The sequence below is a fragment of the Histomonas meleagridis genome (genome assembly GCF_020186115.1).
Source record: "Histomonas meleagridis strain 2922-C6/04-10x chromosome Unknown contig_32, whole genome shotgun sequence".
NCBI lineage: Eukaryota > Parabasalia > Tritrichomonadida > Dientamoebidae > Histomonas > Histomonas meleagridis.
This window is the reverse complement of record NW_027150863.1, coordinates 313,295-332,133: the sequence shown is the minus strand read 5'-3', so window position 1 is coordinate 332,133 and position 18,839 is coordinate 313,295. Positions and strand designations below refer to the sequence as shown.

The window sequence follows — 18,839 nt, the reverse complement described above, 5'->3', positions numbered from 1 at the left end:
CCGTCTTGAGCAATTAATACGTACATGTTGCCTTTTTGTTAATCAATTTTATAACATTAACGGCTGATTTGAAATCTTGTCTTAGTTATTCCATCATGACGTGGTAATACATAAAGTACAAATGAACTGACAGGAAAAATGAGATTGTCTATTTTCTTCTGTTCATCTGAGGCTTCTTAACATTTAAAGATATATAATTTTTATAAATTCTTATTATCGAACATTTCTTTTGGAGAACAACCGATGGCTGAATGGTAAGTATAATTATAAATATTCAGAAACTTTTTCATTATTTCTGGAGTAATGAACGTATATTTTTCATCATGTGATTAATGTTTTGATTTTTCCGTTAGAGTATTCATATCTTTTATTGTTCGCATGAATCAATAATGCCTAAAGACGAATGGTTTCTATTTGATATCGTATGAACGGAAAATTTATTATCAGAAAGAAGTTTTAAATTATTTCTTTAAATGAATGCTGATTTCTCATTTGACGTTAATTTTACAGGATGGAATTTTTCGACGAATTGTCTTATCGTTTCATGTACTGCCGAAGCTGATTTCGACATCAATTGTAAACAATGAACATATCTATTATTTGTGCCAATAAATACGTGCCAATATCTTGGGGTTTTATCTTTTGTATTATCATATTATTCATGGAACCAACAATTAGAAATTAATAAAAATATTTTCATCATATGAAATTTTATATCTTTTGTTTTAATGAATTTATCTATTAATCTACTTGAAATTACTTTTTCAATTTTCTTATCACTGACATATGGAAATTTATTTTGCACGTGTTTTTTTACGTGACTGTGAGTTTTAAGATGTGTTTTGTCAATTTCTTAATTAACGTTTAGATTCATTTAGATGTTATTTAAATGTTTTTTTAATTATATTAAATGGGATCAGGTCGAATCTTTAATAAAATAATGAAATTTATCCAAGGTGCAGGACGATATGTAGTGAAAGTTATTGATACAGGAAAGAAAATTTACGGTAAGGTCTCGCCAATAATCATTAGTGGAATCGAATTTGGTAAAAAGATTCCAGGAATAATCGATACAGTAAGAAAGCGGAAAGAAGATATAACAGATAAAATTAATAGAATAGTTGATGCAGTTTCTGACGGTATAATTGAAGACGAAATTAAACGGTAGATCAGAGCAAAAAAGTAGCCTACCGAGTAATTGATACTGGACAGAGGATATTCGACAGAACTTAACCTTGAATTCAAGCTGGATAAAGCTCGAAATAGATTTATGGACAATTAGACCTGCAGTTATGCCACAAGTAAAACGAATGTAGAATAATAATAGAGTGAAAATTATTTTTTCACGAAATATAAATAATGACAGAAAATGAAGTTTTAAGTTTTACACGAAACTGAAACAGATATTGTTCAGGATGAGGATAACGAAAACTTTTATGAAGTAAAAACTTCAGTTAAGATAACAAAGAAATCAGTAAAAAAATTCAACATAAATAGAAAAAGAAATTATAATCGCTAATGCTAAAAAAGGAATCGAAAATGAATTCTTTGACGTTAAATTCTTCAAGAACGGTAATGCTAGAGTAACAGCAAGGAAACCAAAAACTTCAACGGTTAGTCAAAAAGTAATTAAAAACAACAAGGGTAAAGTTTATTTATCAAATGACCAATTATAAATGGAGCATAAAATAATCGAATTCATGATTAGATAAATTAACAGGTGAGCATAAAAAGCTCAAGAAAAAATACAGATATTAAAAAAATGATATTAATATTGATGCTGAGGAAATTCCTTCGGTCGAACAAACATAAAATGAAGAAGAGCAAAGTTATAAGCAAAAGGAAGAAATAGTATCGTCAGAACGTCAAATTTCGTCAGAACGTCAAGAACAAGATTATAATGTACCTGTACAACGCGGATGGAGAGCAAGATATAAATATCTATTAATCAATATTTCTAATCTTAATTAGATGGCAAATAAAACAATTAAACGAAGGATTAGGAAAACAAAGAAAAAAGTTAAATGCGAATTAAGGCATCAACTGATTACTCAAGCACCAACATTCAATTCTAACGCTTCGGTAAGAACAAATATTCTTCCTCCATCGAATTATCGAAATTTCAATACTGCTAGGTCACAAATGATAACGAATTTACAAAATCCATTTCTTTTCGTTGCTTTATCACAAACTCCACAAAACGTAAATCATGACGCAATACATGATATGAGAAATCAAAACGATTTTCATCAACAACAAATGAATGATACGCGGAGAGAGAAACAAGATGAATCAGCTAGAAAGAAAAATTTGGATGAACAAGAAAGAAATATGAAAAAAGCGACAAAAGCTGCTGAAGCAAAGTATAATGAAGAATAGCAAGAACGTGAAATGGCAGAAAAAGAGATTGAACGTCAGCATGAATTAGCAAACAAAGCTCAACAAGAAACTAAACGTGACGCAAAAGCTTTGGCAAAATTTAAACAAACTCAGTATAAAGGTTATATAGATGTATCAAAAAATCAATACGCAACAATTTAAGTACAATTAGCTGAAGCAAAAATGTCTATTATTGAACGTCAACATGAAATAGAAGCTAATGAACAAATGCGAATTAAAAGTAGCTCGCAACGTGAGTTAGGAAAAGTTAAGAATGAAAATGAAACTTCACAGAAAGTTTCAAAATCAGAAGATTATAAGAATGCAAATGAGAAGCGAGCACAAACACAATATGAATTAGAAAAAGCACGTTATGATAATGAATTATTAAAGACTCAAAAAAAGCTGAAATAAAATCTGAAAAAAAAAAATTAAAAGAATAACAGCATTAACGCCGGAGCAATATCAGGCGTTTTGATAGTCAGTACATAACAAGCATCAATGGTATGTATCAACAACAACTAATTGAAAAAAAAAAACAACGAACTGGATTATAAGCAAAAGCAAGATTTGAAAGATTGGTAGAAGCTGAAATCGAGGAACAACGAATAACAATTAATGATAAAATAAAAGCACAAGAATTAGAAGCATATCAAACAACCGTAGTATTAAAACCAGAAATAAGCAAAAGGCACAAAAAACCGATTGTTAAAAACGCTAAGAAAAAAGTACTAATTTCAAATCAAACAAAGAAACGTGGAAGAGACATCAAAGAATAAGAGGAATTACAAGCAACCGAAGAAAATAAAATCGCTCTTGATGCTGAATTAGAAGAATATTTAAATTTTGAGGAACATAAAGCACAAATACAGAAAAATACAAATTCGAAAATAGCAAAGTTACAAAATCAAAAAAGAGCTCAAGATGTCGAGTTAGCGAGTGAGTATACAAAAAAAGCAATGAAAAGTCAAGCACAAATCGGAATACAACAACCAAATGTTATTGATGCAATGACTGGAAATTTTCAAGATTGGTATAATGAAGTCGATGAAGCGGTTAAAGCTTTTGATATTATTTCTGGAAATTATGAATACACGACCGCTACTTCTTACGGCAATGTTGGAGACATTAACGAAGGAGATACAACATACATTGACATATTCACGGATAGATTTAAGATTATTGGTTTAAATAATTCATATATTACTTTTGAACAAGAAGTACCAATTACCGTTCCGTCACAATCAAATTTTTTATTCAAAGAATATAATGTCGGATATAAATGTTCATGCGATGCTATAGATCAATACAGAATTCATTCAAACACTGACAAGATTCAAGACGTTCATAACGCAAGGTATGAATGATACATGCATTCTAATTCATCATCTTACGTTCGATTTTTTTTACCAATTCATGATGCGTCTTTAAGTGTTTTGATTTCTATATATTTCTTTATTTGATTATTAATTACTTAAGGCCTTCCACGTTTTGATTCTTTTGGAATTTCATTCGTTGAGGTAAACTGTCGAATTGTATCAGCAACTCGATGAGTTCCAACATGTTGGGATATTATCCCTGCTATTTGTATTTGGCTGAATCCTTGTTTGTAAAGGTTGCTTATGTTCTCGGCATTGTTCATAATGTACCTAATAATATACGGTCTGTATTATATAGTTTCCTCAATGCCGATTTATTTTCGCAAGTTTACTATTCTTTTATATCCTTACTTTTGTGGGACCGCCATTTCAGGTTCATTCGATGCAATCACTGGTGATGATTTTGTGGATAGAAGTCTTGACATATGAAAAACGATGTCACAATAGTCGAAATCAGAAGCAAGCGAGCCAATTCTGGCAAGTTGCTTTATAAGACATGCAATCTTGCAATATCTACTTTGATTTCCAAGACTAATATCAATTTCATTTCGATTTTTTTCAATTATTTGTCGTTCTATTTTTATATCAAAATTATCTAACTTCGAAAGTGATTCAGCATCAATAGTCATAGAAGGGAATGTCCCAGAAGTTATTTAATGTGGATGGATTAAATTTGTATGCGGAATAACACAAAGAATGTGTGGACATGGGTATCCATACACAATGTTTTGACCACATGTACAATTAATATGTGATTCATTGATTTCCACAACATTTTTCAGATAGTTCTTCTTGTTCTTAATGAACTACAAGAGAATTATTTTCATTATTACCAATAATGTAATTTTTTGATATTGAAATAATAATAACAAAAAATAATTTTTATCATTTTGAATATTTTATATAATTTGAATGTCACTTTTTAACAACATTTTGACATATACCATTTATTTTTTATAATTAACAACGATTGAGGAATATTTTATATGTAATTTGATTATTATTATTATTTTAATGATGCTAGTTTTTCCCATTTCTACAGGGATAATGAAAACCTAACCCAATAAGTAATGCCGAATTCAATATCTTATATCGAAAATGATATCATCTCAGTTCACTTTTCCTCACCATAATTTTACTGTTTGAATTCAAACCTTCACTTTTAATTTTAATTTTTGTATAAACCGTAGTCATGACGATGTTTTTTGCAACGATAACTCAAAAGCCGTTTTTCCTGTATCGGACATGATTTTCTGAATATAACTGTTTTGGGCAACGATACGGGCTAATTGAGTGATTTTTGGTCGTATTATTATTCAAATTTGAATACAGCCGCTTTGGTAAAGCTCCGGGCTAATTGAATGATATTGAAATTTACGATCGTCCCATCAAACGAATTACCTGTGACACTCAACTCATTATACTAATTGATTCCATCAAAACGAATGACATATGACAGTCATAGAAAAATTGGTATGTCTAATTCAATAATGACACCGAAAAATTCGGGAATTTCATCATTATATTATGATGAATTTTGGATTTGGCAACTCGATAATCTGAAAATCAACCCATAATTTCAAAATTACATCATTACTCGGAATTATAGTAATCAAAATAGAAGTAATTGAGACATATTTCCCTATTGATATTAACAGATGTATTTGAAAGAAGTCGATCATTTTGAACTCAAAAATTACATAAACTATTGAATCAAAAAATAAAAGAATTAAGAATATCTCAATATATTCAAACATAATGAAACAATATTTTTAAATATTACATATTCAGTGTTATATACTTATATAACATTCAAACTTTTTATTAAAGAAATTGTCAGGTATCATTGACGTTTTTTGACACACCACATTTTTTGTTTTTTACAGAAATCTCAAATGATTATGGGATATTTTTTTTGCCCTGGGCAAAAAAAATATTCCAAATTAGCAACATTACATTATATTAATTATATGTTATTAATCTCATTGTGCTATTCATATTATGTTATTCTTATTATATTTTTATTTTTATATTGTTAATCTTATTGTATTAATCTTCTTTTGTATTGTTCTTATATTGTTAATCTGATATTGTTGTTCTTATATTTTCATTTATATATTGTTATTCTTATATTTTTATTTTTATATTGTTAATCTTATATTGTTAATCTTATATTGTTATTCTTATGTTGTTAATCTTATATTGTTATTCTTATATTGTTATTCTTATATTGTTATTCTTGTATTTTTATTCTAATATTGTTAATCTTATGTTGCTATTTTTATATTTTGTTATGATGTATAAGAACAAAACAGACGGTTGACACTCTAACCGTAATATCTTCTCAAAAATTATCATTCAATTTTATCTATCGGAGCGGCTCCCAGTTTTTCCTAGAAAATTTTGGTTATTTTTTCTGATGTTTATTCTTTACATGTATCGTCATTCAATATTGAAAACTTTATAATTAGAAAAAGTTTCATTGTCGAATTAAATGATTTACTTGTGCACTTTTTCCTACTTATTGTTCGAGCTGGCCATTTTTACTATATCATGTCAACCAGCGAGCTCCCATATATTATAATTTGATTCATTTTTTTATCAATTTTATTCTTTTTTTATTTTTTTTTTTTTCTTATCTTATTATTCATTTTTTTAAAGGGTACAGTATAAACGGTCTCCCTGAAATTTTTTTTTTTACAAGAAATCTCGGTGATTGAATGCAATACTTACGATTAAAAATAAACAATATTTCTACCTAATGATGTACTATTTATTTATTGATATATTAAGATTATTGGTAAAATATAACAGATAATTAAATTTTATATGAAAAAATCGTTTTATTACATTTTTACAAATCCTAATATATAAATAAATATTTAACTGTTTTTAATTTTTATTAGTTATCCATAAAGTTCTATTCATTTCAAATTCAAAAATTCGAATTCTTCGATAATACAAAATTATAATTAATAAATTATCTTAGCTTTATACTTGGGTTTATATTTTGTAATTATCTCTATTTATTTACATAATGTTGTTTGAATTCTAAAAATACGATTAAAATCCATCGAAAAAAGCATAAAAGTTAGAATAAGAAAATCGGTTTTGAAATATATTTAAAATATAATTATATAAATTAAATTCAATTAATTATTCATAAAATAAATTACATGGATGTATAAATTATATAAACAGAGTATAATATTAATATTTATTGAAATGTGTTAACAAATTGCATTTGAAATTTTTGACTTCAAATTTTCAATATCTCTTAATTGGTTATTTTCGATCTATTTTGGAATAATATATTTGATTTAATTATGTTTTATCACTTATATCCACCCCTCTATTCATTATAATATTTAATTTATTTTTTAAATTGGATGCAATTTTATCGATTTGAATTCAATTTTTTTGATGTGTTTTTTAATGCGTTTTGAGTTATTTGTTTTTTCTCTCTCTTATTTTTCAGAATTCTAAATTTATTTCAGAAAATATGTTATCACATTATTAAATTAAATTTCTCGTATTAATTTCAATATTGAATTTTGTTTTCATGATTATTTATTCATCATTTTTATTAATTTTCTTCCTTTCCTTTTTCTTCTTCAATTTCTTCTTTTTCAAAACCATATCTTTAAAAAATTTATATGAATGTTGTAATAGAACAATATTTTTCATTTGATTTTAATATAGTATTTAATTATCAGTCATATTTTATCAAAAAACCGATAGATTGTTTTACTTTCAAATATGGACGGTTATATAAACGGTGGTGATGTTATCAGGTTTATTATGGTTGATGTTCGATACTACAATATGTATAAATTTAGTGTGGGGAAAATATTCACCAATTAATTATTACTGATTTTTTATATATTCAATATAATCATTTTAATCAATCTATATAAATTTAAAAATAATTTGTCTTTTATTTAGTCATAAAACATTGAAATTTAGATTCATACTATACCCTTGTGTCGTAAGAAACCATGTCTATACAGAGTTTTCATTAAATTTATTGAATATAGGGACAATTAAGTTCTATTTCAGAATGCAATGAATGTATATATATGTACATAAACGTTTTAAACCAACCAAAACGTTCTATCGGTTTACTGTGCTGCAGAACACTGTGCTGTAAAAAGATACCCAATATATATTTTATAAATTTATAAGTTAACTGATATATCATCCTCATCTACTTCATCTTCTGATATTTTATCAGAATATGATTTTTAATCTAAAATATTATATAATATTATATAAATCAGGTATCTGCTCACGTGGTTTTAATATATATATATTCTGACTTGATTTTTATTTACTATTGTATAAGTATATGATTCACTATGTTCATCAATAATTTTTAGGTATTGTTTTAATACATTAACGTAATTCTATAAAGATGGCAAGTTGAAATTAATTTTCTAGCTAACACAATGGAATTATAATAATCATCAACTTTGATATAATATGATTCGATACCATATATAAATTTTCGATAATTATCAACTATATGATATTTTTAATATGATTTAAATAATGGTTCTAATATTGTGAAATCATTACTAACAGATTCATTATACTCAAATCCTTGGAAGATATTAATAATAGTATCTTCATTATCATTTTTTGTCATTATTTTAGCTTATCTATAAATGAAGTATTCAAAATATCTATATAGAATTTGATATAATGTGATTTCGTCATTAAATCTGATAAACTTATATAAACTAAATTCTCCTCTAATCTTAGATAATGAAGTTTCTTTAATATATAATGGATCATTTTTGATTTTTTTGATGTGAACTCTTGATTCAACAGAACTCATAACACCCCTTTTATCATTTAATGATTTATTAATATCATTTATAGAATAACTTTTTGAAATTAATTTTTCAAAAGTCCGATCACTATTATTAATATTTATAGTCGTATCAATATAATTTGTATATTTATTTAAATACTCAATTTTAATATATTCTGGTAAATGTTTAACTAATGAAAAAGACCATTTATTATTATACTCTTTTTAATAATAATTATTTGATATATTATATATAATATATATAGAAGTTTCTATATCATGTTGATGTTCTCCTTTAGAATACCATTTTATTAAGTTTTCTCTTAAAAGATCTTCATTATATGATTAGTGATATAATGGTGCTAATAATTCGATATATATATTAAAATCTGGCGAGAAATTATTTAAAAATTTTTGTAGTTTTTCATCATTAAATTTGATCAGTTCATCATCAAAATCAATATTATTAATTGCGAATTCTTGAGTCATCATTATTTTTATACAATAAAAATAAATGTAATTTTTAAATAACAGAACCAAAAAATTTCAAAATGAAAAAATACCTCTGTTTATTTTTTTTCATTTTGAGAAAATATAATGAATAAATATCATAAAAAGCATAAAAAATTATTTTCACACTTATTATTAACTTATTTTCAAGCTGTTTTTTGCCACAAATTATTTGATATATCAATCTCATTAAAGTTTAAGTAATCAAACGTATGAGTATGATTTTTTTAAAAAAAATCATCAACAGGTAAGTATATCATTAATGAAATTTACTTCTATACTTCCATTAACTTTTGAATTTTGATTCATTAAAGTATATATTTCGTAAATATCCTCTTCCTCCTCATTAGTTTCTAATAAATTTTCATGATAAGTAATTCCTGTATAATTATTTAAATCAGAACTTATTAAATAGTTATCATGTTTATGATTAATAAAACGCTCATATATTTGAGGATCCATCAATAACATACCTAATTCATTGGTGCGATGTATTGATATTACAGAAGACATATAAGCTCCATTAAGATCTATATAATAATATTTATTGATATATCAATGAATTATTGAAAATAATGAGTTATAACTCTAATGCTTGTATTAGAAAATCTTTATCATGTATAATTTGTTGTAAATTATTATTTAATTCATTTGCTGTATCCAATTCTATAGAATATCGCTATAATATAATATTCCTTTGTTTTATTTTGTCGTGTAAACTTTTAATTTTGATGTACCCTTTTAAACAATATTTTTATAAAAAATTGAATATCAAAAATGAACTCATAAGTACGATTAAATTAAATTCAAAATAAAAGTTGATGTTTTCTTTATTTTGACTTTCAAATATGATTCAGATACTTTTTTGGTTTATTCTTTCGCAGCGGCGGCTATTGCAGCTGTAACAACAGCTTCTTTGAAGTATGCAGAAATATCCGAACCAGCCCTAAATTCCTGAATTTTGTACATCATATCAGGATTCGACATCGTATTATATTCTGTTTGGCATTGGTTATAAGATGGCAAAGCATAATTATTAATATACATTCCGATAATTTTAATTCCTCTTTGTGCGCATCTTTGTACTAATGGTTTTAATTTCGCTTCTTCAACTTGATGCTTAGTATCACCTCCATATGCTTTTCCATGTGCAGGAGCATCTGCAATGTGTATTATTAATTTTATTCCATCTCTCCATCTGATATTGTTTAATGCAATTGTATATGCTCCGACCCAATCTTCGGGACCGTCTCCACCTCCATCAGCTTTAACGGTACCGATTTGTCTTTGTAATCCGACAACATCATATGAAAGATTAAAGTATTGATGTACATCAGAACTCGAATCAACAGGATCACGATAAAATATACCTCCGAATTGGAAATCTACATTCGGTAATTTCACTTTTAATTCATTTGATATATTAATACATTCATTTTTAGCAGCTGTAATATAATCTCCCATTGATCCAGTTGCATCGACCATATAAATGATATCAAATGATCCAAAATAACCTTTTTCGAATTTATTCCATTTAACACCCAATTGTATATTATAATATACAGCTTTTGGCCTCCATTCATTGGGTTTTATTCCTGGATTTGTTCTGATGTGTACTTCAGGTCGTGCTGTCCAACCAGCAATGTTTTGTATGTATCTAAATGTTCCATCTGTTCTTATTTCTGTGAAACATTTTGTATAACCACAATCGATGATTATATCACCGTTTCCGATTGATGTATTACTTGGATAATATAATGAACTAATTCCTCCATCTGAATCACGTGAAAATGGTTGGAATGGTGTTATATTTCCAGTGCTTTCAACAAATGATATAGTAATTCCTTCAAATATTTTACCAATGTTATGTGCTAATGAAGTTCTTGTGATTTTATTAAAGAATTGAGGACTTCTATTAAACGTTTGATTTTTAGATAATTTTCCTGTTTCATCACCTAATAATATTTTCTTACCGATATGTTCACCACCAACTCTAAATTCAACACATTTATTACCTAACTCATAAAATTTAGCTGTTTCAAGGAATAAATTAACTTGATAATGAAGTGGATCTCCTTCAGCCCAAAATACTATTGAGCCACCATTTTGCCAATATTGAATTAATACTTCATTAAATTGTCCAACTAAATTAGGATCTGCATGTGGGTTATCTTGTTTAGGTAAAATACAATAAGGTGGGCCACAAAATACCCATACAGCATAATAATCGCAATATCCAGGTTTAGTTTGTTTTGTTAATTCAATAATTGCATCATAATAATTTATAACTACTACAAGTTCAATTCCAAAATGATCTACAGCTGTTTTGATACATTCAGAATAACCTTTTTCAGATGATTGAAATATATATTTACGATTAACAAATTCTCTTTCTTTCGGACTTAATTCATTTGACCATAACATTACTATTAATATCTTTTGTCCTTTTAAGAAATCTTTCACATACATTTGAGTATTCTTTTCAGTTGGATTAACGAAACCTTTATCTGCATTTCCTACATCTTGTTCTTCATTATAAAAATCAGAAAATGCATCAAGTGCAGGTGGTATTTCATGTAATTCATTTTTAAGATCAGAGAATGTAGGTTTATCTTGATTTGAAATTATATCTTTAAATATTTCATTTAATGTATCTGATTTAGGTATTGAATTTTGTATTAGTAGAACTTGATCAAGTTTTTCTATTATATCATCACCAAATATAGAAGCTATTCCATTAAATAACAATGAAGGATTTGGTGAATAAACTACTTGTGGGAATAAATTAGTAATTCCTTTAGGATATATACCTACACCTATACCAATTGTATTAATACCAATTTGAACACAAGAATTAACTTGTTCAAGAATTCGTTTATGTTCATTTTCTTGATATAAACCGTCAGTAATTACAAATAATATACTTGAATAATCCGCTGATTTAATTCTTCTAAGATCTAAAGCTGCATGAATAGCTGAAGCTAAATCAACATTTCTTTCGTTATTTTGTAAAAATGCAAATAATGATTCCCATACTGGTGATTTATTATTTAATGCTCCAAATGTACTTACACCAGAACATAATATATTTGGTGTTGGTGAACCTGCAATAATTAAATCAAAACTTGGTAAATCAAGAATTGTAAATACTGATAAAAGACTTTGAATTGTTTGAAGTGTATGTGCACCATTAAGTTCACTAAAACATGAAATTGATGGATCAATAATAATAGTTACACCATAATTACGTATTAATCCTCCTTTTTCTACTAAATAAATTAATGGATCTGGTACTGGATTTATTATATTTAATATTAATGCTGTTATATCAAAATCTGTACCTGTTGAAGATAAAACTGTTTGAGATGCTTTATTTGGTTTAAATATCGTTTCTAAAGAAGAATTATGATTTCTTTTATTCTTAATAAATGTATGCATAAATGCATCAAGTTCTTTTTTATCAGTTTTCTTTGAGATACAATTAATTCTATTTGCTTTTTGTCGATAATGTGCCATTTCTACTTTACTAAATCTATTATTTACTTTATTTAATACATCTGTTCTACTTGAATAAATGTCTTTAAATACATCATAATTAGCTGATTGAATAAGTTTCTCGAAACTTGTTAAATCTTTTAATTCTGGCACATTTTCTGCAAATTTAGATAATGTGATTTCTTTATATCCTAATTGTGAATTTTGATCATCTTCACGTTTAATTATATTCATGAATAAATTGACTAATGATTTATTGGTCTGACTATTAATCTCTGCATCAATTGATGTTATCTTTATTGTTGATTCTGCGCCAAATTTCTTTGTTTCACTTTCGAATTTTTTCCATACATCTTCAACAAATGTTAATTTTTCTCCAATTAATTTATTAGATTTAATAAATATAAACCCAAATGAATAATTAGGATTAGATAAAAGACTTGACCATACTTTAGTTCTTATCAGATTTTCATCTAATCCATCAGTAAATGTGAAAAATGAAACATTTGGTTTTTTTCAAGTATAGATTTTGGAATTGTTTCCATTGCAAATTTAACTGAATGAATTAAATTCGTTCGATATCTTTTAATTAATAAACAATCAAGAATTCTTTGTAATGCAATATATGAATGTTCTTCTTCAAATGGTTTAATAACACATTTAAATTTCTCATCAGCAATTAATGATACTGAATAAGGAATTTCTAATGAATTAAGTGCTGAAGTTAATGCACAAATTATTAACATATTAAAGATTTTGTTTTCATCAGAAATAAATGAACTACAATCAACTAAAATGCAAACGCAAATATTCGAATATGGAACAATTGTATCAGTTGCAGCTTGAATAAATGGTGCGCTAAGATAATAACTTTGTTGGATAAGAGTTTGAATTGGGAATTTATTTATATTGGGTTTGTTTAAATCACTTTGAATATCATAACCTTGTTGTCGTGTAATTATATTATCATCTTTTACGTTAGTCATTTCTTCCATACGTTTAATTGCTCGTTCAATTCCTTCTTCTTCTGTAAATTGAGAAATCATCCCATCAAATTTTTGACTACTAATTTCACGCATTTTAGATTCTTCTTTAATTAAAAGATATGCTTTTACATTTTCATTGTTTTCTTCTTTTTCTTCTTTATCACTTTCTGTTTCAGTTTCTATATCACTTTCATTTTCTTTTTCTTTTGAAGAAGATTTTGCATACTTGTAATTACATATTGATATTGAATATTATCAATTTTATCAATATTTTGTTGTTCAACAAAAATCGAATTTTCATCTGTTTTTTGTGCATTTGGAATTTCTGGTAATTGATCATTATTTTCATATTGATCATTAGCAAGAATTTGATTACTTGATTGATTAAACATATCAAATTGATTATGTTTTATTATATTTTTGTCAAATGTTGTTGTCCAATTCTTTTGTATTTGAGGAATTTGACATTCATGAGGATATTGAATGAAATCTTGTGATAAATTTTGTGAATCAAAAATTGTATTATTTGGTAAATTAAGATAATTAAAGTTAACACCTGCTTTCTTTAATTTACTTGTTAATAATTTAAATGCTTCACAAAATGTATTTACATATATAGATAAAAATGAATGATCTGTTTCTGGTAAGTTTCGATATATTTGTAATAGTTTTGAATAATATTCTTCCGCTGGTAGGAAATCTTGTTTAGATATTTTTAGATTCCGAATATAAATTGGTAATATTCGTGTGCCTTGGATACATGAAGAATATAATTGTATTAATGATGATATTGATTCATTATTTATATCTTCTGGAATTGTTATTGAAAGTAAATCAAAATTAAAACAATTTATATCGGATGATATATTTTGTCCAATATTCTCTCGCTTAATAATTTTTCGTTCATTAAGATTATTTTTCTTTATTGATTCTTTAAATTCATTAATTAAATAACATTTTGAACTAATTTCATCAGATTTATAATGAGTAATTTGATTTTTTAATAAATTGAAATTCTGTTTTTCTTTTTCATATTTATTATCATAATCGATATTAATTTGCTTATAAATTGCTTGATCATCAAAATGAATATATTTATTATATAATTCTTTCATTATTTCCTTAGCTACTCCTATTCAATACTTGGATAAAGATAAAATTCTCGTTGCTTTAATGTTTCATATTTCTGTTTAAATATTTTATAAAAACGAATAATTGCATTATATTTATATACTTCTAAAATTGGATTGTTGATATCAACATAATAAGGAATTAAATCTTTTGTAATATTTTGAAGTTCAATTGGTAATTTATCAATGAATTTTTCGATATTAAAAATAACTTCTTGATAATTAAAAAGTAAAATAAAACGAATAAAATCTCTTTGTTTGAGTTTGTTATTATATACAGCTTTTCCAATTAAGCTTGAAAATGCATTTTCAATGTTGTCTAATGTAACTTCTAATTCATTTAATTCATTTATTTCTGGATATATTGAAAATGTAGGAAACCATTGGTAATTGGAATCATATCCAATCAGTGGGGTATAATAAACTTTTGTGCTCCAGGTTTTATTTTTTGGGAAAGCAAATGGCATATTTTGGTATTCAACAAATTCTCCAATTTCACAACAATGAACATAATTTATTCCACTAATATTGACAGAAATATCTTTCTCATAATATTGAATTTTAATATACGATTTGAGATTAGAATAATTAAATGGCGTTACAACAGGAGCATTTGGTAAACTTGATGATTTAATATTTATTTCATTCCAAGTGTTACGTATATAGTCGAAAATTTTAGCTGTATAATTAAAGTTATTGTATTTATTAGTTGAATTTTCAAATTTTATTTCAACCTTTTTCTCTAATTTTTGTGATTCAATTTTCAAATAGTAAATGTAGCCGTTATCTCTATATGAGTTATATTTTGACGTATCAAATTCCAAATTTAATGTAAATTCTGTTATTTCTTCAAAATTAATTTCGCTTATATTTTCCTTAATCTGTGCAGCATTTGGAAGAGATTTTATGAATTTAGCATTTATATTTCCAATATGTGGTCTTCCAATTATTTTACAATGCAAAGGAAGATTAAAAATTTTTTCCATTGATGAATAATATAAGTATATTTTCTTTGCAAATCTTTTTGTAGAGAAATCATAAATTTCAAAATCAAAATCAAATGGTATTAATATTGTATCAATATGAATTGTTATTATAAAATTCGCTGAGAATGCTATATAAACATTACAATTAAGTCTTTTCATTTCAGTAACAGAAGGTAAATTGATATAAAAATGTTCTTTTTGATTTAAAATTTGGGGTTTATCTGATGTATTACCTTCAAGATTTTCTACACTAACAATATATTTTAATTCTTTATCGATATAATAATTCTTAACTTCAAATGAAATTGTAGATTTTGATAAAATTTCTTTACAACATAAGTGATAGATATTATCTTTAATATACGACAAATCATATTCTTTACATTCAATAAGTAAAGATAATGGAACCAATTTGAAGTTAAAAGTACATGGAAGAATTAACTCATTATATGACTTTGAAGTAAAATGAATATTTCCTGAAATTTCTAAATCAGTGATATCATTATTTAAAAGAAGTGGGAATGATAAAAGTATTTGTACATTTTCTCCTGGTTTAATATTATTTCTTACATAAAAAATATTTGCATATTCTTTTTCTTCTGTTTCAATATCGATTGAAAATTCTTCATCAATAAATGAAATAAAATTAATTGCAATGTTTCCTTCATATAATGATGGAACTATTGGCCCAATTAAGCAACTAAGTGATTTATAACAACATTGAATATCTCCTTCTGGTGAAACATTTAATATTGGTGTAGAAAAGAAATTAGAATCAGTTATGTTATTAAATGATGGATGATACCTTTCAGGAGTCTGTGAAGGAAATGGTATTTTATATGTATATGAAAACATTGGTTGTGATAAATTGGAATTAACATCATTCAAAAACTTCTTAATTTTGATTTTAATGTAAGAATCAAATTCTTCAAGATATATCTTTAATTGCTTGAATGTTTTAAGTAATTCAGTTATTTCTTTATGAATTTCATTGCATTTTTCACCATCTGTAAATTGAGCAGTTAAATTCTTTATAAAATCATTTATAATATTTAATAATTTTTCGGGTATTTTGAATGTGTTATCATTCATTTTAGAATTTTCTAATTCATCAAATAATTTTTGTGTTTCTTTTTGACATTTTTCATTAAAACCTGAAAGAGATTTCAAGAAATCATCACATTCAATGTTCTTTCCAAAAATAATTTTAGGTACAGTTTTTTCATATGATTCTTCTGTTATAATTGGAATAAGATCATCATATTTAATTTCTTTTTGGATATAATAAAATTTAATGTTTTCTTTAATATTGCCAGAGCCATATTTCGATATAATTGCTATTGTTATTTCTTTGGTGGTCGAAGAATCAAAAATTGATGGATAATTATTTTCAAAATATTCTTTAATCTCATTCAATTTCTTATACTGTTTAGTTTCGAATTTCTCTAATGATAATAATTCGTTATATTTATCAATTTTTTCAGTTAATTCTTTAATCATGTCTTCCCTTTGTTTTGTATCTTCAATCTTTCTTTTTTCGATGTATTTTGTTTTCTTATTTTCTTTAGCAACCATAATTGTATTCCTTAAATTATCAAAAATTTGTGGAAACTTTTCATTCATATTTACTATGAATTCCTTTAGATTAATTGTCTTTTTATTACTACCAATTTCATTTATTTTTTCATCTTTAATTTCACCAATTTGATGTTTAATAAATTTATTTGGATCAATAATAAATTGTAGTACATTATTTGAATCACTAATATTAGAATTAACAATTTCATCAAAATTAGATTTAAATATTAATTTAATTGTATTTGTAATGAATGTATCAATATTTTGATATTTTATATCACTTAAAGCTATATGTGAATATTTATCATTTGATAATGATAGTAAAAATCCATTTAATAATCTTGTGTTTTGTTCAACAAATTCTGGTGGTACTGTTGGTAATAAAAGATTTAACCATACCGTTCCTATTTCTTTATGTTTTGATAATTTATGAATAATTGTTTCATGCACTTTTTCATGAAGAATTTCTTTTATTTTTTTACTTGTTGTTGTATTTTGTTTTACATCAAAAACAACCACATTAATTGAAGAAATAATTCTTAAAACAAGAATCCAAAGTGGAAGTTTATCTTCTTCTAATTTTTGTGATGAATAAATTGTTTGAATTTGTTGTGCACATTTTTGATTTTTACATAACCAATAAATTAATGATGGATAATTGTTAATAAAATCATGATTAGTTTTCCAATTATTTGGTTCTGGTTTTATAAATTCAATATCATCAAATTCAAGATGAAAAGATTTAGTTTTATCAAATTCTTCAGCAACATCAAACATATATAAAACATTGTTAAGTAATGTTTGTTCTTGATTTTTCTTATATGTAATTTTTCGATTTATTAATTCTTTAATTTCTTCAAGTTTAGTTGGTGGTTCAAATTTCATATCATATAAATTACGATATATTGTCCCAGCAATTTCTATTGCGCATTTCGACATATTTTCAAATCGTTGATAATTAACTTTTCTTAAAGCATCAAAAATACTTGCAAAGTCACAATTTTGTGTAAAAATTCCATTTTTAGCTTCGTTATCATTTGGAAGATTAATAAACATAAATATAATATCTTTAGCTTTAAACTTTGGTAAATAAATGACAAACATTGGATGAAATTCATTAGCAATTTTATAAGCCCATTGTATTTCCCTTTCATCTTTTTCATTTCTATCTGCTAATTTATTTAATAATTCATCAAGTTTGAAGATATAGTTATCAAGTTTATCTTGATGCATTTTATAAATAAAAGCTGCATTTAATGTTGAATACATTATATCAGTATCTTCTGCTTGAATTCCTGTTCCATCTTTTAAGAAACGACTAAATAATAATTGATGTACACTTTTCATTTCTGGGAAATTATTTAAGTCATATATAGAATGAACAATGTTTTTATTTTTTTTATCAGTAATTTTTTCAAAAATATCATAAATCTTAGAATACCAAATAAGATGCTCATAAATTTTAATATAATTAGTTCGAACCTTACTTACAATATCAGATGAATAAATAGGCCATATTATTGAATTAGTCACAGTTGAATTATCAACTTTCTCAATATATTCTATAAAATCAGTAACAC

The 18,839-nt window shown here is 25.4% G+C and overlaps 2 protein-coding genes across 2 annotated transcripts; one reads left to right on the top strand and one right to left on the bottom strand.

Annotated features, from left to right (window-relative positions):
* Positions 1 to 3,338: 3,338 nt before the first annotated feature.
* Positions 3,339 to 3,746, top strand: GO595_005132 (uncharacterized protein; the record flags this gene model as incomplete). Its single annotated transcript, XM_067918341.1, has 1 exon — positions 3,339 to 3,746. One exon carries the CDS (start codon positions 3,339 to 3,341, stop codon positions 3,744 to 3,746), a length of 408 nt encoding a protein of 135 aa, XP_067774682.1.
* Positions 3,747 to 9,954: 6,208 nt separating this feature from the next.
* On the bottom strand, positions 9,955 to 11,553 carry GO595_005131 (Glutenin, high molecular weight subunit precursor-related protein; the record flags this gene model as incomplete). Its single annotated transcript, XM_067918340.1, has 1 exon — positions 9,955 to 11,553. The coding sequence occupies one exon, from the start codon at positions 11,551 to 11,553 to the stop codon at positions 9,955 to 9,957; it is 1,599 nt and encodes a 532-aa protein (XP_067774681.1).
* Between the last annotated feature and the right edge of the window lie 7,286 nt (positions 11,554 to 18,839).